Consider the following 9,466-nt stretch of genomic DNA (forward strand, 5'->3'; position numbering starts at 1 on the left):
AAGAAAGATCGCTATAGTCAGTTTACGACCGCCAGCTTTTGACCTTCTGTTTTTGGTCACAAAAAGGTCGCAAATAAAAAACCATGACCTTTCAGTGACCAACAGTGGTGGTCACAAGTTGACATATTTCTTGTAGTGAGGAGCATGACCTCGCTGGAATTGAACTGTTGATTGTTCTATTTGAGGAGTTCTTTGCGTTTTTCAATCTAAAGGCCCTCGATAAATTAATGATCACTTGCTACTGCCTGTAAGTAGTACTACTTCTATCATTAAGTCTCTATATATAGGTCAGCTCTTTCATTGCATGCATTTTTAATTATCCTCGCTATATTATGCAGATTGAAGATCGCCGAATTGAAGAAAAGACAAATCGGTGATATTAGGTTCATTAACGCAAATCTCATAGATGCATATATGGTTGAATTTCAGGCCAAAGATACCGAGGCCAAGCTGCTACAATCGTTTGTATTAAATCAAAACAAAGCTATAATACTCTTCCCTTACGAATTCCAGTGAGTGTTACTATCTTGTGCATATTCGGTTTCCCTTATTAGTCGAGGTTGTAGTAATGTAATTGATGAGTTATGCATGCGTGCACAGCTTCCACTATATTCTCCTAGAGATTAAGCTTGAGCAGGGACTAGTAACCGTTTTAGACTCGAGACGAAAAGATCCCAAGGAGTATGCGGACATGACTGAAATTCTAGAGAAGTAAGTTAAATCGATCATTATCGCACCATATGGCAACTTTGTTCATTTCCTGATATCAAGTAATTGTTTTCTTTGTCTGGCAAGGTTTGGAAAAAATTCACCTCAAAAAATTCGGGACTGCCGAAGAAGCTGCAATTTAGACACTCAAAAGTAAGTACTATAGAAGCATGTTCCACGCATCTCCTAGTGATTCAAGCGCTAGTTTCATCAATACTATTTAGCATGCTTGCTAATTATCAGTTTGATTGACCTCTGTTTCTTGTAAAGTGGTTGTGGCAGGAACAAGAGAATGATTACTATGGATACTACATTTGCGAGTCCATCCACCACACGACCTGTGAGCAGGGCTACTCTGACAAACAATATGAAGTGCGTAAAAAATAATATTCACAATTTTATTTTATTACCATCATTTGTATTCAGTTTCATTTATTCATATATATGTATTGACCCCCTTCTTCAAATTAGATATTTTGGATGCGGGATGAACTCCTACCACTAGATCGTATGCGAGGAATTCAAGAGGAATTGGCGGCATTATTTCTTGACCACGTGATCGCTAAAGACGGAGAATACCATATGGACCCTGATCAGCTCGTTTTTAATTAGGAGATTATATTGTAAGAGGTACTTATATTGTATATATGTAGCCAGTAGCGTCGGATAGATATACGAGAACTTGTTGTTCGACCAATCTCTCAGAGAAGCAGAGGTGGTCGATATCACTTCTCTCTATATGCATATGTTCATGACGATCTTCTCTTTCCTTCATTTGCTTACTAGCTAGCGTGTCTAGTCCTCTCTATACGTATAGTACGTAGCGTCGACCAAGCACGGAGATAAGAGAGGACACTTCTCTCTATTAATTAGCTAGTTAACACAATATATGAAACACCTAAATTAACCCCCCAAAACCCCCTAACCCCCCCACCCCTTTCAAAAAAAAAACAAAAACCCCAGCACCTGAAATGCTGACGCGTGGATGCCTATTGATCCCGTTTGGTGCCACCAACCGAGACCAAAGGGCCTCCTGCCTGGGCTCGCCGCACCGGCCACGTGGAGGCCCATCTGTCCCGGTTTGTGTAAGAACCGGGACTAAAGGTCTAGGCCATTAGTACCAACACTTTAGTCCCGGTTCAAAAATCAGGACAAATGGCTCTTACGAACCGGGACAATAGGCCCTTTTTCTACTAGTGGATGGCCAGCTCCCGCATACATGTCCACGGACTGGTCCCCCTTTTCCGCGGACGGATCCGAGAACAAATTTACGGGTGGAGATGCCATACGAATAGGTATTACACACTGTTGGATGGAACTATAAATTCACTAAATCTGCCACGCCTATGTGCGAAACAACTCCTAAGGTTGTCTAAATTTAGCATGTATCTCTAAATTTTTGTAATCGTGCAATTCCCTAGGAATTTGGAAGTCGGAAAGAAAATCGCAAATCCAAATTGGGCGCTACATGCTTGAAACATCCTTCCCCTGTGGTTGGCTATTGTTTCTTCGGTTCTTCTAGAAAAACATAGCTACAAATGACTTGGTCTGGAGACATTTTTCTTATGAAACCAACTCACTTCTTCAAGAAGAAATCAGCAGCAACCGCACAACATCATCAGCAATCAGCATACAGCATACATCAATACTTCGTCGGGGTGGTTGGGTTAACGTTCTAGAGATGTTGGATGGCCGAGCTGCGAGGATGGAGAGAGGGAGAGCAGGTGGGGGTTGTTGATAGTGAACGGCCGGCCCCCAATTGAAAACTTTATAAGTAGGAAAAGATGCTTCATTCTTCGATGGATCCAACAACGCAGTAGCAGAGAAGCATCTTGTCCTTTTTTGTTCTGAAGATTCGCCATTTCTTAGTTTTTAGTACCGTTTCCGCGTCAACATTTGATTGCCCGTGTCCTAACTGCAGCAATGACCGTATACCTTCACATGTAGGAGTAGAATACTGTTATCTAAGAAAACTATAATTTCCTTTTGCCTGTATACCTTCTGATGGACTAACTCCAGCTGCTTGCTTCTTCCCCAGCTGGCTAAGCGCATTAACAAATACACTAACGTGCGCATCCTGTCTACCTCTCTCCATTTGCCTATCAACACCATCCCCACTCCATCATTGACCACAAGAAAAGAGAGCTCGTTGTAGGAGCAAAGGAGCAGCCATGTCCACCCAAGCCGTAGTCCAGAGGGCATGCGCGAAGCTCAGATCCGCCATAGGAGATGAAGCGGTGGCGCGGTTGAACTTTACCGCTGACCTGCGGGATATGTTGGAGGCGCTGGATGACATCCGGCCGAAGCTGGACAAAGCCGAGATGCGGCCGTTGAGGGGTGTAGATGATTCGCCTTGGCTGCAGCTTGTCTGCTGCGCGGCCTACAAGACCATAGAGACTGTCGACGAGCTGCAGGGCGCGAGATCACAGGCTGCTGCAACGGTATTGCACTGCAACTGGCCGTTTATTTTTATTTTTCCGTACTTATTCAGGCGAAGAAAATTCAGTACTACTATCCATTGCGTGCTGTCTTCACCGAATCACCGACACGAGATTGGATAGAATTAATCCATGTTTTAGCTGTGTACTTCCAATATTTTAATTTCGTAATGGTCCGTATTCGCAGACGACAAGGATGCTGCCCCGCCTTGCCATGAAGAATGCCATGGCCATCCAGCTGCAGGAGGCGAAACAACTAGTGATGTGGGCACAGGAGCGTTCACGTGTGAGATCAGAATCTATAGCAGAAAACACCTTGTTACAGGAAATTATTGAGGAACGAAAAACTGCACCAGTTTTCGAGGAAGCAATGGTTCTGGGAAGAGCATCAGATAAAGACAGGATAATAGCCACCCTCCCATGTACTGAGCCCAACATCATGCAAGAGCACATCCGCATTCTTCCCATCTTTGGGTTTCCAGGCAGCGGCAAGACAACATTGGCACAAATGGTTGTTAATGATACCCACTCCCTCCAAGGCTACGACTTCCGTGTATGGGTTCATGTGTCTACCCAGCTCGACTTCCATACAATAGGCAAGTCCATTATTTGTCAAGTGTTAGGAAGGGGACAAGAAGAGATCAACCAGTCTTCTTCAAATGTGGAGGGGATGGAGATTATAATGAAGCGCCTTCACAAGCTTCTTAATGGTCAGAAGGTGCTCCTTGTGTTGGATGACTTGTGGGAGGAGGATCCCATTCAGTTACAGTTATTGAAGTCCATGTTAACTTTCTTGGGAGACAAGATGGACGTGATAGTAACCACATGCAACCAAGCCATCGCCAGGAAGATCTGTACCGTTGAGCCTTACAGGCTAAATCCGCTAAGTGATGAAACATGCTGGGAGATAATCAAGAAATCAATCCGTTTCGAAGTAGGAGAAGAGTTGGAGAAGATTGGACGGAAGATCGCAAGCAAATGCTGGGGTGTGCCATCAATAGCTCGCGAATATGCAGGCACGCTAGATTCTTCCCGAGATGCTATGAAATGGGAAGAAACCATGAGAAGGGGTATCGTTTCTTATGTCCTTTCAACTTTCACGCTAAGCTACATGAGAATGCCACCAGATTTGAGGCTATGCTTTGCTTATTATTGTCAAATCTTCCCAAGCGGGGACAGTATAGTCAAAGATGACCTGGTTCATCACTGGATTGCTCTCCACCTCATTGAGCCATCAGAAATATTGTCTGCCGAACAGATAGCTGAGGAGCATATTACCTGGCTTCAGAACATGTCATTCCTTCAAACTGCAGAGTTGGACCACGTGAGTAATTGTCTACTACTCTATTGTACTCTCTCCGTCCGAAATTACTTGTCGGAGAAATGGATGTATCTAGACATATTTTAGTTTTAGATACATCCATTTTACCCATTTCTACGACAAATAATTCCGGATGGAGGCGGTACAAAATTTGCTGAATTTTAGAGACACAAAAGTGAAGTAAAATTTGAGTGAATTGTATTATACTTGTTCCTACTGGATGGATTACTAATGTATGGATATAGTAGTAGGTATGCCCCGAGGGACATGATATAGCGAAGCGAAAGAATAGCATACATCTACGAAACTAAGAATAGCATAAATTCTGAGGATCATGTTTATCTTGGTACTCATACTAAAATGGTTGAATGCATCCCTAGTTGGTGCAGAGGCCGGGAAGTGAAAATCTCTCCCATTTTCAAAGAGCCGTCGTCGGATCGTTCCTCCCCACCCCCGCTCCCATGCAGCGCCACTGCGCTGCACCGGGGCGTCCTTGCCTCCCTCCTCCCCCCCCCCCCACCCCCGCCATCACTCTCCTCTTCGCCGCCATCGGTGACGCCGCCAGGGCAAAGCCCGAGCGGCTCGGCGGCGGCGGTCTTCTGCTCGCGCGTCAGCTGCTCAAGATCGATGCGGCGGTTCCGATCTTGATCTTCTTGGCGGTGATGGCGGACAACGGCGGCTGGAGTGTGGCAGCGGGTCTGTAGTCGCAGCGGGTGGCGACGGCGGCCATGTTGCAGTCGCTCAACCTCCGGTTCGGCTTTGGATCGTGGTGGTGCTCCTTGTCTTGATCTGCATCACGCGGGCACCTGGGACAATGACCCTGGGCTTGGCGGCAGTGTTCATCTCCTACGTCGGAGGTGGTTGGCTGAGGTTGGGTGAGCAGATCTTGAGATCTGCAATCTAGTCCTGGCTGCGAGTCGGGGAGACATAGTTGCCGGTGAAAACCGAGCCGACGGCGGATGATGGCGGCGGCCTGCGCTGTTACCTTGATGAAGGCATCGTCCTGTAACTATTGTCGACCCACTCGTGCTGCTCCGGGGGAAACCCTAGGATCTGGTTTTCCAGATCGGACGATGGCGACACTACGGTGTCGTTTCTCTCTTGGGAGCATCATTTGTGGAGCAGCGCTGGAAGTCAGAGGCGGGAGGTGGAGCGGCTTCGTCTTGCACGGAGCTTCAGTTGAGATGTCAAGTCATGCCTGGGCAACAAGTGCTACGCTTTGTCATGCCTGGTCGGCAGGTGCTACGCACGACAGATCTTCCAGAGACTTCAAGTTGTGTCGGCTGGTGGTACTTGGCGGCATGGTGCTGAGGGGTACTGGCAGCGACTGCGACGTGCTCAGCAGTTCGCGCGCAGGGAGGTCGTGCCGTTGGGCGACGTGGTGGCGTCGACGACAGCTAAACCGGGCAAGGATGAAGCGTCAGTACAGCTCTGAAGATGGAGTGGTGGTAGTTGGCGGCGGCGGCCTCTGAGAGCACGCCGGACCGGTGTGTGCCCCATACCCGGCAAGTGGCTTGGTTGGGGCCTCAGGTCTTATATGTTAAGTTTGGCTGCGAGGTCTGTGGTATTAGGCTCGAACTATCAGCATCCCTTCATCAATTTGATAGGAGTAGCGACAGGTGTTGCCTAAACGGTGGCTTCAGACTTATTGTTTTATTTCTTTGTAAGGTCTTTCGTGAATAATTAATGAAATGGTTGCATGCATCGCCCAGATACAGAGGCCGGGGGTCTTCCTCCATTCCAAAAAAAATATCTACGAAACTAAGACATATATAGGTTTGTTACTAATTTTTAATTGGAGAAGAGGATACCATGGGAAAAATATAAGATGTAACGGCCGAGCTCGCATCGTAGCATTGGAGCATGGGAACTCCCATATCACCTGATATTTTTCCCATGGAGGAAACAGGGGTCGAATCAAAACTGTTTTTCTAATTCCGAGTTCATATGCTTCTGTTATGAGCAGTAAAATACATAAAAATTGAAAAAGTATATTCAAAACAATCTTATCTTTTTTGACAAAAACAATGCTTAGCTTTCTCTCCACGTGCAAATTTTCGTGATGAAATCACTTTCATGGAGGCCTGAAAAAATATAACAAAATCGGCACATCGAAATGCTTTCAAGAATAGTCCCTTTGGACCATCGAATTTGTTGTTTTCGGGTGGACCAATAGGAATGTTTTTTCTTCATGAAAAAATGCAAGTGTGTAGAGAATTCAACAATGTTTGTTGCAAAAATATCAGAGTTCCTTTTATTTATTTTTTACTATTTTTGGGTTTTACTGTTCATAAGGGTCGATGTGAGCTCGAGTGTAGAAACTCCATGTCTTGGGAGAATTAGCTGATTTTTTTTTGGGACACCCGGATCTGACAGCGATGTGCAGCCACATCTGATGACTAGCAGGGTGATTGATCGAGGCTTCCGATCGATCGCCTGGCGCCTAGTGTCCTCCTTTTTAGTTAATGTTAAAACATATCTAAGTTCCACATATCTAAGTTGCACAAAGTAGTTACATTCTAAAGATAAATATTTCGTGATGCATATTCTAATTATGTGTATATGCCTTCAATTTATTGCAGGCCAGTGGAAAAGAGGGTAAGGGTGCAATCTTGTTTACTATGCACAATCTGGTGCATGACTTCGTGGCAACGTTGCTAAATAGTCCAACACACTATCGAAGGTTCAATTATATTGGGAATCCTACTAATAAAAACCACGTTAGCGATCTAAGGGCGATTCGCTATGTAGGTTGTACAAAACTGGAGTTTACGGGCAACTTATTTTCACATACTACGTGGCTACGTGTCCTGGAACTAACGGAGAGCTCCGTGCTGAAGCTACCGAACTCCATCTTCTGGAAACTGAAGCACCTGGGGCATCTTAAGATATCAGAATTCTCTGGACTCGTAACTCTGCCTGAGTCATTGGGGGATCTTACAAATCTGATCCACGTCGACTTATCAGGCTGCTCCGGGCTATTGAACCTACCAAAGTCATTTGGGAAGCTAATCCGTTTAGTGCATGCCAACTTGTCGGGCTGCTCTGGGCTTGCAACACTTCCTGAATCTTTTGGTGATCTCATAAACTTGTCCCATGTCAATCTGTCACGGTGCCATGGATTGGCAGAGCTTCCGGAACCGCTCCAGAAGCTCGACAAACTGGTCCATCTGGATTTATCATTCTGGTCTTGCTTTCAAGGGATCGGAAAAGGCCTTGGTGGCCTCACCACTCTGGAGCATTTGAACTTGTCAAACCCTTGTTGTCATCTTGCTCAACACCGGTCTCATCTCCAGGAGCTAAAGGATGGTTTATGCAAGCTCACCAAACTCCGGTATCTGTACTTGTCTATGTGCCTGAATCCTATCTGTTACTACCACCAGTCACAAGAGGACAGTCTCAAATACCTTGGAGAGTGTGTCGACGGTCTTTCCGGCCTAGAGCATCTGGATCTGTCTCATAACACATTTATTTTTGCTCTGCCTGCAAGTCTAGGTGACCTCAACCAGCTGCACACACTGAACATCTCAGGCTGCATCAGACTTAAGAAGGTTGCTGAAATGAAGTCTCTCAAGTTTATAGATCTGAGGAACTGCCGGGGCCTAGAGAGTTGCCACTTTGCGGTTCGCATTGTCGATGATGACGATGTGTATAGCAGCAGCAACATTGTTCAGCTGGAGGTGGTAAATTGTCAAGAACTCCAGATAAGCTGCCTAGAAAAGGTCAAGTCTAAAGAGGAAGCACAAAGAATCAAATTGGCGAAGAAACGAAATATTGAAAAGTTGAAGCTTTCTTGGACTTTGGACACTGTCGGGCGAGTGGAGGACAACGTTTTGTTGGGGGAATTAGTGCCACCACCTAATCTGCAGTGCCTTGAGGTTAATGGCTACGCTGGCACATGTCTCCCGGAGTACTTGGGTGAGCTCACCTCTCTCCAGCAACTCAAGATCGTCCGCTGCAAGCAGCTCAACTCGTTGCCGGATACAATGCAGAAACTCACCAGCCTCAAGGATCTGTGTATTTTTGACTGTCCAGAATTGGAGAAGTGGTGTCAGGTTGAGGAGAACAAGAAAATGCTGGCGCACATCCCCAACAAAAGTTATGAGTATGTACCATCATATTGCTCGTTGGTTTGCTCTTATTTTACATTTCTTATGTTGGTTTGTGTATCGCTGCTCAAAGTAGTTTATGAACAAAAATGAAGTATCCGTCGCTGACCTCAACTTGAATAAATTGTGCGAGTTGCTGACCTTGTACATTTTGCAGGGAACCTGCTACTACTAGCAGGCAGGAGATTGAGGAGGACGACAGATCGGGCAACGAGGGGGAGGCGGCGTAGGAAGACGCCACGGCGGCAAGGAATTGTGTTTGCGATGAAGAACAAATTTCAGTGCAAAATGGAATGCCATTTGATTACCAGCTACTCTTGCAAGTTGCATCGTATGTTGGCCTGCAGACTCTTTCAGGCAGCAAAACATGATGATTTGATTTCAAACAACTTACTTTCCGCATTCCTGTAACATTTAATCTTCTAGTCTGAGACCTTGAGCGTACATTATATGTTGGTGTAAATTGTAATGCTCCAACGAGTCCGTAAATCTTGCTACATCTGTCGCCCAATGTAAGTTCATACTACTAGGCAAGTGCTGTCAAATTCGGTTTGGTAAGGTACGAATGGTTCTCTCCATGGCCATGTACTCGTGCTGTTGTTGTCACGAGAAGTTGCAGACTGGTTCGTACAAGTTTCTGCCTCGCGACTCACAAGTCACGACTAAGTACGAGCCAACAGCTTTTCACTGGTTCAGCTATTGAAACCTGATACGCGCCTCTTGTCTTCCCAAGACCTGGGCGTTCCCACATTGTACATACTACTCTCGGGTTGGAATTCTGCTTCATTGCTTTAGATTAATTTTGCAAGGATTAATTTGTTTCACAGCGTCAAGTGTCAGGTAATCAAGAATCTATGGAATGTTTTATATTGCTGATGTCTTTTCTCTTT

At 45.6% G+C, this 9,466-nt stretch overlaps 1 protein-coding gene across 1 annotated transcript; it reads left to right on the forward strand.

Moving 5' to 3' along the window:
- The first annotated feature begins 2,817 nt into the window (after positions 1 to 2,817).
- Positions 2,818 to 9,160, forward strand: LOC123040142 (putative disease resistance protein RGA3). The gene is made up of 4 exons (XM_044463072.1): positions 2,818 to 3,149; positions 3,334 to 4,470; positions 7,050 to 8,572; positions 8,734 to 9,160. The coding sequence occupies exons 1-4, from the start codon at positions 2,880 to 2,882 to the stop codon at positions 8,804 to 8,806; spliced, it is 3,003 nt and encodes a 1,000-aa protein (XP_044319007.1). The 5' UTR covers positions 2,818 to 2,879; the 3' UTR covers positions 8,807 to 9,160.
- The last annotated feature ends 306 nt before the right edge of the window (positions 9,161 to 9,466 follow it).

This window comes from Triticum aestivum, chromosome 2B, assembly GCF_018294505.1.
Source record: "Triticum aestivum cultivar Chinese Spring chromosome 2B, IWGSC CS RefSeq v2.1, whole genome shotgun sequence".
Taxonomy (NCBI): Eukaryota; Viridiplantae; Streptophyta; class Magnoliopsida; order Poales; family Poaceae; genus Triticum; species Triticum aestivum.

Coding starts and splice junctions, on each gene's coding strand:
- LOC123040142 (XM_044463072.1), top strand. CDS start 2,880: ATGTCCACCCAAGCCGTAGTCCAGAGGGCATGCGCGAAGCTCAGATCC. Junction 3,150..3,333: donor GATCACAGGCTGCTGCAACG/GTATTGCACTGC, acceptor CCGTATTCGCAG/ACGACAAGGATGCTGCCCCG. Junction 4,471..7,049: donor AAACTGCAGAGTTGGACCAC/GTGAGTAATTGT, acceptor AATTTATTGCAG/GCCAGTGGAAAAGAGGGTAA.